This window comes from Aedes aegypti, chromosome 1, assembly GCF_002204515.2.
Source record: "Aedes aegypti strain LVP_AGWG chromosome 1, AaegL5.0 Primary Assembly, whole genome shotgun sequence".
NCBI lineage: Eukaryota > Metazoa > Arthropoda > Insecta > Diptera > Culicidae > Aedes > Aedes aegypti.
In genome coordinates, this window is record NC_035107.1 from 59609570 (window position 1) to 59622347 (window position 12778).

A 12778-nucleotide genomic window follows, 5' to 3' on the forward strand; every position below is an offset into this window, starting at 1 on the left:
AAAATTCACCCAATTTCGTATTCGTACACCTACCAAAATTAAAACGTAGACCATTCCAAACTAAATTTTAAAGCTCTATTTGATTGCTGAAGTGTTTTATTATGATGTTTAGATGTAGTGAAGTACATTTGGACAATTTATTAGCGGACATATATGGAATTTAGGTAAAATTATGAGAAATGCCGGTTTTGCGATGATTTTTGTAATAAAATCCAATAATTCGAACAATAACGTTCATTATTGTCATTTGATCCAAACTATTAATTATACTCGTGAGCTCTGATAGAAATTTAGTTGAAATGTATACAGCTTACAGGAATCATTAACAGTTTTCATCCCTTTTGAGTTCGTAAAATTGTTGTGCAATAACTTCAAAACTCTTCTAACATGATATTTTTAATCAATGTAAACCAAATTTTCATTCGAAGCAACAGGTAAAGATTGGTTTTGAACTTGTCTGTAAAAATAATTTGAACTACGAACTTCATTTTACAATAAAGTACCCTAAACTACGCTGTACAAACCTTCACATAATTGATGTTATCGCAATATTCAATTATCTTTGAATTAATATTCAAATTATATTCAAAATAGCACCCTATTTTGCAATTTATTGATTTTGTAAGAAAAATACAAAAGAGCATTGATATACTTATATATATATATATATATATATATATATATATATATATATATATATATATATATATATATATATATATATATATATATATATATATACATATATATATATATATATATATATATATATATATATATATATATATATATATATATATATATATATATATATATATATATATATATATATATATATATATATATATATATATATATATATATATATATATATATATATATATATATATATATATATATATATATATATATATATATATATATATATATATATATATATATATATATATATATAGATATATATATATATACACTCCAACCTCTTTTTACGACCGTTTTTTTACCGACGGTTCTTTTGACCACTTTTATACGACCGAAATTCAGATTAACAACCGTTTTTATAAATGATCATTATCTTAAAAACTATTCAAAATAGAGGATCATGATGTTCAGCAAAATTGTTCAGCAGTTCAAGGGCTTACATATGGTGGTCATTGAATTGCGGAATTCTGCCACCAGGCGGCGCTAGTGAGCATGAAACTTTTGTTTTGCGGATATCTCAGGATCCTGGCCTTTTAGAAAGATGGCGTCTTCGACAAAGTTGTTCAATAGCTCAAGGACTATCATAATTCTAGCCAACAGATTCGAGATTTTGCCACCAGGCGGCGCTAGTGAGCATATAGTATTTGTTTTCCGGATAGCTCAGGATCCTGACCACTTAGAAAGATGGCGCCTTCGGCAAAGTTGTTCAGTAGCTCAAGGGCTATCATTATTAACGCTATGAGGTTCAAAATTTTGCCACCAGGCGGCGCTAGTGAGCATGAAAATTTTGTTTTGCGGGTATCTCACGATCCTGGCCATTTAGAAAGATGGCGCCTTCGGCAAAGTTGTTCAGTAGCTCAAGGACTACCATTATAAACGCTATGAGGTTCAAAATTTTGCCACCAGGCGGCGCTAGTGAGCATAGAATTTTTGTTTTGCGGATAGCTCAGGATCCTGACCGCTTAGAGAGATGGCGTTTTCGACAAAGTTGTTCAATAGCTCAAGGAATATCATTATAAATGCTATGAGGTTCAAAATTTTGCCACCAGGCAGCGGTAGTGAGCATGAAAATTTTGTTTTGTGGATATCTCAGGATCCTGGCAATTTAGAAAGATGGCGCCTTCGGCAAAGTTGTTCAGTAGCTCAAGGACTACCATCATAAACGCTATGAGGTTCAAAATTTTGCCACCAAGCGGCGCTAGTGAGCATGAAACATTTAACGTTAACGTAAAGGAATGTACGGAATTAAATAGACACCGACACGTTAATGCTTCCAGTGGACTTTAGTCCTTTGAAGGAAGCACCACACTAGACAACGGACTAGCATGCAACGCCCAGTGGCACAGTCGGAAAACATTCCTCACGAAAAGTTTTCCGGCCTGCAGCGGGAATCGAACCCACACTCCTCAACACGATGCGGCTAAATGCCTGGTGACACTAACCGCACGGCTACGAAGCCCACAACATAGACATGGCGTCTTGAGCTACTTGAGCAAAGTTGAGCTACTCAACAAGTTTACCGAAGACTCCATCTTTCTTAGTGGTCAGGATCCTGAGATATCCGGAAAACGAAAGTTTCATACTCACTAGCGCCACCTGGTGGTAACATTTTCAATCTAATGATAGCGCTTGACCTACTGGACAACTTTGCCGAAGGCGCCATCTTTCTAAATGGCCAGGATCCTGAGATATCAGCAAAACAAAAGTTTCATACTCACTAGCGCCGCCTGGTGGCAAAATTTTGAACCTCATAGCGTTTATAATGATAGTCCTTGAGCTACTGAACAACTTTGCCGAAGACGCCATCTTTCTAAGTGGTCAGAATCCTGAGATATCCGCAAAACAATAGTTGCGTGCACACTTGTACTGCCTGGTGGCGCAATTTCACTTAAGCAGTGTTGCCAGCTACGAAAAAAAATTTGAACCCTTCATGAAAAACTGGATTACAGTTGAAGAGTATTGCTATGTTGCTAAGCATTAAATTTTTCTGTTCCGCTCAAGTTTGATGGTTATGATCTTTACTTTATTCTTCTTAAACAGTGTTGCCAGCCACATGATTATTTGTGATTCGGCCGATTGTATGGCACGCAACACTTCCTTCGACTTTGGTGAACATTCGGTATCGTTATCTTTAAATTTTTTTGGTATTTGCATATCACACCCCCATAAAATTGGCTCTTTTGATAACAATCGAGCAGTGTTGCCATCTTTTACCAAATTATGAAAACTTGAACGGCCATTTTGGAAAGTTCTCAACCCATGCTTCAACTTTGCCGAAGATCTCGAATCAGTATTTCCGCATCTAGACGTTGCATTTTTCAACAACATGATTGTAACCCTGATTTTTTTTACGACCGATTTTTTTTACGACCCCCCGATAACGGTCGTAAAAAGAAGTTGGGGTGTATATTTATACAGTGGGATTCCGTTTTTGGCATGCTCCATTTTTGGCACCCCCCGATTTTGGCAACAAAATGGATCCGTTTTTGGCAACATATTTGAAAACCATTAAAATTTGTAAACTTTTGCAAAAATCTGTGTGTCTGTTGTGGTAGTCTTTTGAAAAGCAAGTTAGCTTCACGCTTATCGCATTCGAGCTCAATTTTCGTTGATATTTTCCCAAGTTGCACCAACTGCTAGTATAACCTTACGCACCCATTTATTTCTAAAAGGTCGTGTGTTTGCAACGTTTCAAAAAGTAATTAATCTCTATGAGTATCTCAACTAGAGTTCCAATGTTTTTTTCTCAGGCATAAACGTTGTATGACCAGCCCACTTGAGTATGCCTCTTTTGAACAAAGCACACGCACCCACACAAGAGCAGCAAAAAGTCTATGGGTTTCTATCATGAATTTTGCCTCGCCTCTTCAGCTCAAGCAAAAAGTTGGGTCTCTTATCTTATCTTATCAAGATTTTAATTAAGCATGCGGGCTACATGGATCAAAATAATCCTAATGCTATCCTGGTGATCCTTAGCTTGGTCTAGGGGTTTTCTAACTGTCCCTTACGGGATCCTATGTTCTTCTGGGAATCTTCAGCGGAATCTTGAAAATACTGAGCGAAATCTGGGTATTCCTATCGGGTATTAAAGATTTCTGGCGGGTTCCTTAAGAGATATAATTAGTTGTTTAAAATCTGTCGATTCCTTGTAAATTCCTAAGGTCTCAGACGTCCTGTAAGTTTCTAGCGGAATGCTGGGATTTTCTGTATGTTGAACATTTCTAGCAAAATCTTGAAGATTCTGAATAGGTTTCCCGCGGATTATGGAGATTGCTATTGGCAGTCTTAGAAGTCCTTATAAACTTTTGAGAACTTTCAGCAATATCGCAGCGGAATCTGAGCAATGTCTTTAAAATTCCTAGCAAGCTCTTGGGTAGACGTTAATTTCTATATGACTTCTAGGCAAGATCCTGTCGATTTCTAGCAAGCTATTTCAGAATGTTAACGGATTTCTGTGGATTCTTAACGGACACCTGAAGATTCTTATCGGCATTTAAGGGTTTCATAGCGGAATCCTGCGAATATCTGTTGGATCTATATGGTTAATTTATAATATGCAAGCTCAACTTCTAAAACTTATTGAAGTGATGAGAAGCTTATTTGTGTACTCTACGAAATTGTGGGCCACAGTTAAGGATCTTGGGGTGCTCAAACATCCGCATGTTGAGCATCACTGTTTACCATTTTTCAATTATTTCTAGGGGATTTTTTCATCCATATTGCAGCGGAAAATCCAAATGAATGCTTAATCAATATTCTGTTTCGATAAACATTATAGTGTTTGTATATTCCGATAAATTTCAGCTGTTTCTGTGTGCCATTTTGATTGTAATAAATCATTTTATATGGGATACCATACTATGCAATGAACATAATTTTGGAGAGCCATTTTCAATTGATCGAATATTGTCAAATTTGGCAGCAGAAGCGATAGCCATTAGACCACCAACCCCGTCATTGTAAAATTTGACGCTTGAACTTAAAAAATAAACTGTTATGTTAAGTTATGTTCATTGAATTAGAAGAATCATTATGTTTGGTAATATCTAGATTTTTTTCGTAAATACATTTCTAATGAAAAGTATTGTATTTCTGTTCTCTTTCACTATTTTATGGAATTGTCCAATTCTAGAATGAAGGTCACTTATGCGATTATTGTTTTTTCACGGCCTATGTATGCAAAAAGTTTCCATAAAGTTCATAGAACATCATTGAAGATGCTTCAGCAATCGAAAGTGTGTGGAGTGTCTGTCACAATTAACATGACAGGTCTATTAATTTATAGCATAGCCCTCTCCTACAGAAATCCGCTTCGAAATAGACCATTTGGAAGTCTGGCCATCATTTGGATTGATAATAATGATGTAATAACGTCCAAATAATATTCTTGAAATTGAAAAAAATGGGTTCCGATTTTGACACGGTTCCGTTTTTGGCAACTGAAAGTTTCGATTTTGTTGCCAAAAACGGAATATATATATATATATATATATATATATTATATATATATATATATATATATATATATATATATATATATATATATATATATATATATATATATATATATATATATATATATATATATATATATATATATATATATATATATATATATATATATATATATATATATATATATATATATATATATATACATACATATTTTTTAAGGCACTCCGTGCTCGTGGCCACTACTGTACCGGAATCAGTTTTATCTGTATCTTCCTTACCGATACAGTTCTATTTTAGCTAATCTATATTTACATCTGCTTTCACTCTCTTCTGCTCTTTTGCTCTCACACCGAGCAGGTAGGAGAGTGCTCTGCTGTTGGTCCAATCGATTTCCATAAGCCATAGTCCATTGCTCTGGTTGCGGTGGTTCGTTTTGCCGTGTTCCTGAGTCGTTTGAGGCTAGCTGCCTGCGAAGTGGGTCAGTTTGTCTCAGTCACCATCTGATACTGACGGAGGATGGATGTGCTACCCTAAGCACGGTCCTGTGTGCGGCGTCTTCTGGTGGCTGGACGGGTTATTTTTTTGGAGGGGCTGGGAATTGAATCCATGACCTTCCACTTATGAAGCGAAAACGTTACCTCAAGGCTACGGACCCCCCTAATGTGCTTTAATAGAGGTGAGGAAATGGTTTCGTGTAATACAGGAGGACCAAAATGAGCGAAAGGGAGCTGTATGCTAAGTTCAGAAAGCAATCATCAGAAGCGGAGAGCTTAAGGTGAAGATGAATCGAAGCCAAACCTCAAATTATCAAGAACACGAATCTGGAGATCCAAACATCCGTTCAGGCTGAAAACTTATTCGATTGATCACTACCTGATGGTGACCAATCGATTAAGTTTTCAACTCAAACGGGTGTTTGGTTGGATTTGAAGTTTGGCTTCAATTCATCTTCACCTTAAGGTATGACGGCGTTTTTACTGATTTCACCTCAAATTGGACCGTTACAAATGTGTGAACGCTTCATCAAAGTGTGATACGTGTCTATACACCATTCGGACTCAATATATACTCCATTAGTTTTCTTACAACTTAAAAAAAAATAATTTTGAAATAACAATGAATATATATAATAAAGCACAATTATCATTCCAAGTAAGACCTTTCCGTTCGTTTTCCTTATCAGGCGTCCTGTGGACCGTCTTCGACCCAATCCCGGGAGTCGGAGAAGCGCTGAAAACCCTCCAAACCCATGGCAAAACGCTCCGCTACATCACCAACAACAGCGTCTTTACATACGACCACTACGCCGCCCAGTTCCGTACACTGGGCATCACTCTGACCCCATCGGACATCATTCATCCGGCCCTGGCCATTGTTCGCCACTTGAAGTCGATCCACTTCGAAGGATTAATCTTCTGCCTGGCCACGCAGCCCTTCAAGAACGTGCTGATCAACGCCGGCTTCGAGTTAACCGAGGGTCCCGATCAACCGCTGGAGGAATCCTTCAAGAAGATCATCGCCACCGTTCACGATCGAGCTCCGGTCAGAGCGGTGGTAATCGATGTGGACTTCAACATCAACTACCCGAAGTTGCTGCGAGCGGAGCTGTATCTGAAGAACGATCCCAAGTGTTTGCTGATTGCCGGAGCGACGGATAAGGTGTTGCATGCCCGTAAGGGCTTCAATCTGATTGGTCCGGGGCATTTCTTGGATGTTCTGGAACAGTCTACTGGACGTAAGGCTACGGTTTTGGGAAAGCCGGGAAAGGAGTTGGCCAATTTGGTTGGGGACATTTTCGGGATAGAGGATCGTGGACGGGTTTTATTCGTGGGAGACATGCTGGAGCAGGACATGGTGTTTGCCAGTCGATGTGGGTTCCAGAAGATGTTGGTCCTGTCTGGAGGAGCTAGCAAGGACGATATGCTTCAGGAGCGGGACGTGGAACGTGTTCCGGACTACTACGCGGATCGCCTGGAAGATTTGACGAAGTTGTTCGAGTGATTGGTTTACGGGAATTTCTCTTTGTAATAAGAAGTGAATACTGGATTACACTGAGAAGAATTGCCATGTATTTCCCATACATTAAATCCGATGAAAATATAGTTATTTAGTTCTACTATTTTGGTGTGTACACTTTGAGTTCAAGTGATAGATTTTTTTAGTGTGTTCTTTCGATGAATAAGTTAGTTGATGGTGTTAGTGTAGATGGATTTTTCACAAAAATGAGTTTGAAAACCAGTTTAACTGTCTGCATCACATTCTGGTGGGAATCATATCCCGCTTAACCAGCTTATCGTTCTAAGTTTAAATGTCATAAAAGAAACAGGCGAAGGTTGCTTTTTGCTTTCCATCTGATCACAGTCTTGTGGTGTGTAAATTTGTGAATGAATGTCTGAGAATGTAATGCTTTCTGATTCGACGTCGTTTTGAACCTCACTCTCTCATTCATGTTCTAACCCAACTTTTTCGTTCAAAACAAGGAAGTTAGATCAGAGCAGTCAATATTCTCTTATTCCTGAACATTCCTAGTAGAAACCCTAAACTAAAGCACTGATAAAGCGTTGTTTTGTGAAAATATGTAGATCGGTGCAAAATACAGTTACAGACGCGACCAAGGCGTTTTTCACGTTATCCTTACCTTAAATTTACTCTCAATGTCTTCAAAGTTAGCTAGAGTAGTGTGTCTTCTAGACGAATGTAACGTTTATGTATGACTTCATCACTTTATCGTCGAACCTTACTCGAATATCCAAACCACCGTTGAGAAGTCGTAGATTCTCTTCCATCACCGCTCCATCCTATGAATCGTAGGTATTTATCATCATTGTATATCTAACAACAGTAGTGTAACATAATAGTGTGTGTGTGTGTGTGTGTGTGTGTGTGTTTGCGATTAAGTTTTGATCAGTTGGGTGCACGCACACTTATACACGTAGACAGCGATTGATTCAGAAGATGTACGTATGCACTAGTTACGGAGAGAGATAGGATGACTAGCCTAGTCTTTTAGAAGGCCTTCTTGGCCGATTCGGGGAAGGCTTCCCGCGCCGGAATGAAACTCAGCATCATGATGTGGCGGGCGTAGGCCTTGGTGTTCCGGAACAGTGTGTCGGTGCCGTGCAGCCGGTCCAGGACTCCCAGAACGCCGAAGCACTGGTTAAATCTGCGGGATCATGGATGAGGAAAGAAAATAAATAAGTTAAATAACTTCCATACGAATGGTGCTCTTATTGATTTCAAACTTTAATTCGAGGCAAACGATAACAAATACGAAAATCAAAATGTAGGGATGAATTCTAGTTAGAGAAATTGGTGAGCTCGTATTATTCAGTTCTAGCTGTTCAGTGAAACAAATCCCGAACCATTTTTTCTTTCAATCTCGTTTCATTGGTAGGGTAAGTATAGAGTATAAGTTATTGCAATTTCACCGCTCCGAACTCACAAGATTGCTTACATTCTCTCCGGAACCACCTTACAGGATTACTTCGGGGAGAATTCAGTGCATATAGCTTCCAACACATGTAGCAGTAGTAGTCTAGGCAAACTGCATCTACCAGTCGACTTAAAAATGATACAGGGGCCAGCCTCTGCAGGGTTAATCTACTGCAGCTGACTTTTGAGCATGATGTGAGTAACAGCTGTAAGTACTGCATTCCAGCACTCGGCATCCGCACGCATTCCCTGGATAATATTATCTTATTATTATTAAAATTCATTGGCTTTTTTCGGTGAATACAATATCTATACTCAGAGTGAAAGGGAGTAACGAAAGTAATGAAATGACAAGATGGATAGAATCGCAAGCGAGCGACGAGAGAAATGAATAGAAGTTGAAAATTTGTTTTAACAGAGGGCCATATGTGTGAACAACACAATCGAAACGACAAATCGTTGCCTAACGTCCTGGTCTTGAACGGCTAGATGTTGTAGTGTTGGTCACTACTAACACTAGACAGGCAAAAATTTGTCGCCTCGACCTGTTGACTATATTGTTCGGCGTATCCAATAAGTAACGTCAATTTCGTATCAATCTCCGAAAATATGCCAACGATCGATAGAACTGTTACATACGCCGAACAATATAGTTAACAGGTCGAGGCGACAAATTTTTGCCTGTCTAGTGTTAGTAGTGACCAACACTACAACATCTAGCCGTTCAAGACCAGGACGTTAGGCAACGATTTGTCGTTTCGATTGTGTTGTTCACACATATGGCCCTCTGTTAAAACAAATTTTCAACTTCTATTCATTTCTCTCGTCGCTCGCTTGCGATTCTATCCATCTTGTCATTTCATTACTTTCGTTACTCCCTTTCACTCTGAGTATAGATATTGTATTCACCGAAAAAAGCCAATGAATTTTAATAATAATAAAGTCATGCGGTGATTAAACCTTATAAATGTGGATAATATTATCGGGGAACGTGTCCCCTCCGCTTGTAGCGAGAATGCGACCTCTCACAACAATGAAATGCGGGCAATCGAACACGACATGCTCCGCTGTTTCCTCTACACCAGCACAATTGGGGCACGCAGGAGATTCTGAGCGCCCGAACCTATGCAGTTACTTCATCCATTTCATGACTATGCAAATAGAGTGCGCTGTTGTCAACTCTACTTCCTCCATCGATTCACCATAGACCACTAGGGTGATATCGTCGGTGAAGCAAACAATCTTAACACCCGTCGGAAGGGGCAGCCTCAGTAGGTCATCGTACATCTCATCCCATAACAGCGGGCCCAGGATTGAACCTTGAGGTACTCCCGCGGTAATTCGAACGCTTTTCTGCCCTCCTCTGTGTCTTACAGTAGAATCCTACCATCAAAATAGCTTGAGGCGGTGAAGTGCGTGGGCTATCGTTTCCACCCAGCTTGTGCTGCTGGGAATTCGCATTCTTCGCATTCAGAGTAACAACCGCGCGTTAACGGATGCCGCTCCTTTTATGGTCGAGCTGTCTGAACGACCGACTGAATAGCGTCCAGAGTAGATTTACCTTTCTTGAATCAAAACTGGTTGTTGGACAGGCCGTCCGCACTTTCCGTATACGGTACGAACCTGTTGAGGATAAACCTCTCCAATAACTTGCCCGTCGTATCTACTAGACAGACAGATTTATACACCGACGGGTCACCCGCCTATGGTAGTAGCATCAATTTCTGTCGCTTCCATACATCCGGGAAGATTCCTTGATCTATGCAGCGTTGCATCGTGGTTCGGAACATGTCCGGATACGTATTTACTGCCGCAACATTCAGGATACAATCGGGTCCTCGTGCCTTGTCTAACGCGAATGCTTTCACGCCTTCTGCCAGCTCTTCGTTCGTCACTCTCGCCACTTCTCCTCCTTTATCTGCCGCATACGGCGCTAGGGGCCATGGGCTTGTGGGATGGTGCGGGAAGAGTACCTCGATTATCGATCACAGCAATTCGACGACTTCTCTTGGGGCGCTAAGGCGTTTTTGGTCTTAGCCATTGACGGATTTCACGCCAACTCGACACGCGATTGGCAGCACCCCTTCAGAATTCAATGAAACTTTCTGGGTGTGAAGACTATGTGAAACTAAGATACTTTACATACTTTGTTTTTATTTTTCAAAATCGATCTAGACTAACATTTGGAAAGGGTCAAAGTTTTTTTTACTTTTTTATAAACCCGTATAACTCGAAAGCGGTAAGACCTACAAGAAAGTGTTGTATGGGGGACTGTCGTGAAATTTCCTGACGTTTTAGTAAAAAATATTGAAAAAATAAAAAACATTTTCTACACCGAAAAAACAATGATTCAAAACGTCAAAGTCGATTTAAAAAAACGGCCATTTCAGATTTTGATCATCCTTAAGCAAAAAGTTTCGTAATTAAATTTACTAAAAGTCGTCCATACATTGCAAATTGGGCATATTTTAGGGAAAAAAGTTTTTCTAACAACGAATTTTTTAAGTCCAAATTTTTTTTCTTTTTTTTTTTTATTTTTTTATTTCGCTTTAAATAGTCTAGTATGCTCATATTTTGAAGTGATAAATGAGTTTTAATTACAAAATAGATTATATTTGTTTTATTGGGAGTAGTTAAAAGAAATAAAACGGAATTATACAGAGTTTTTTTTTTAATTAAATACAATTGATCTCGCACCAAACCGCTTATGAGAAAATGAACTCCGTTTAACAATCCGATGGGTTTTTATTGGTTGAAAGATATCACAATAATACTTTATTTCTTATTTGGTGTCTGGAAAGGGTCAAAAGTCGTGTTTTTTTATCATGCATCATTATTTTTATTATTGCTATATATCCTAAAACGTAGTGTCTGCACATGAATATTTACATTATTTTTGGGCTTTACTGAATAAATTGAATATTTTTGGTTCATCCTCTGAATTGGTATACCGTTTGGCTGCAATTTGTGTATCACTAATAGGCATAAAACAATGATATTTTTGGGTACCAGGGACAGTTTTAACCTTATCAAACAATTCCACCAATTCCTCTGACATTTTAACATACTGTTCATTAGATATATAACAGAAATTTAATTTGGTGACACATGTATCAGTTTGTTTCACTGCCCAGTCGAATAGTTCTCGCGGAGTTGCGATTGTGTTTCCGTAGTCTTTTGCAAGACTTGCTCTTTTTGCCATTCGCTTGAGAGTGCCACCAATAGCGTCACAGGGGCCTTTGCCGTGGTATGTGGCAAAAAAGTGCCACTCTGCTTCCAATCCATGTATTTTCTTGAAATTACATAAGCTGGCAATTTTTTTTCTATTTTTTTTATAATGAGCTGCAGCTCCATCTGACTTAAAAATAACTTTTGATTTGTTTAACAAAATTTATCAATTTTGAAATAAATAGCTGAACTGCTACTGTGTCATGGGTCTGATATTATAATAAAACTAACATTTTCCAATTTATTATCTTTTTTATGATAAATTTAGAATTGGGAATTATTCCAGTGATATCCTTGAGCAGCGTTATAATTTTCAGAAAAGTCGCTAATTACCAGTATTTAACCTTGTTTTAAGGAGTCTTTTTTGTTTCGTGAAAAAGAAGACTGTTATTTGCAAATAAAATCATGAGTTATGAGCTTATCAACTTGTTTTAGGTAGATAACAATACAAACACATTCATTATTTCTTATTCATCTGGCGTTTAACGCAGGTACACTCCCGTGCATAAGTTTGGATTCACCCCCTAAAAAACATGCATAAGTGTTCTGTCCATATCTCTGTGATTACACGTCCAATTGAAACTCTCTAAGTCGCATTCGAAAGGCAAAGAGTTATTCTTACTTCGTATGTATTTTTCCAAAAATATTCTTTGAACTTTGTATACTAAATTTTTACTTAAAGTTGTGACATTTTTCAAAAAACACACTGAAAAATCATATTTAATTTCCTCAGGATTGGGTCGACCAAAATTTTAAATCAAAGTGTCATTAGAATCGTAAACTTATATTCTTTGAAGAGACGCCACGAAATTTTGGCGGAAAAATCTGAAAAGTATTCAAAATCAATGAAACAGTCAGTCAAGTCATCGTGCAAAAGTTTGGGGTCACCCCTCAGTATGGTGTATCGTGCAAAAGTTTGGGTTCAACTGAACTTAATTAAATCTGTGAAATCTCAAACCAA

General features: G+C 38.1%; 2 protein-coding genes across 2 annotated transcripts in view; one reads left to right on the forward strand and one right to left on the reverse strand.

Annotated features, from left to right (window-relative positions):
• The window catches only part of LOC5576067 (phosphoglycolate phosphatase 1B, chloroplastic), a 22193-nt gene extending 14450 nt beyond the window's left edge, over window positions 1-7743 (forward strand). The window contains exon 2 of the mRNA XM_021857521.1: window positions 6341-7743. Coding sequence (XP_021713213.1) covers window positions 6341-7158 — 818 coding nt within the window. The 3' untranslated portion in view covers window positions 7159-7743. The remainder of the gene's footprint in view (window positions 1-6340) is intronic.
• Window positions 7204-12778, reverse strand: part of LOC5576071 (fatty acid hydroxylase domain-containing protein 2) — a 27353-nt gene continuing 21778 nt past the window's right edge. The window contains exon 5 of the mRNA XM_001662351.2: window positions 7204-8320. Within this exon, the coding sequence (XP_001662401.2) occupies window positions 8164-8320 (157 nt within the window). The 3' untranslated portion in view covers window positions 7204-8163. The remainder of the gene's footprint in view (window positions 8321-12778) is intronic.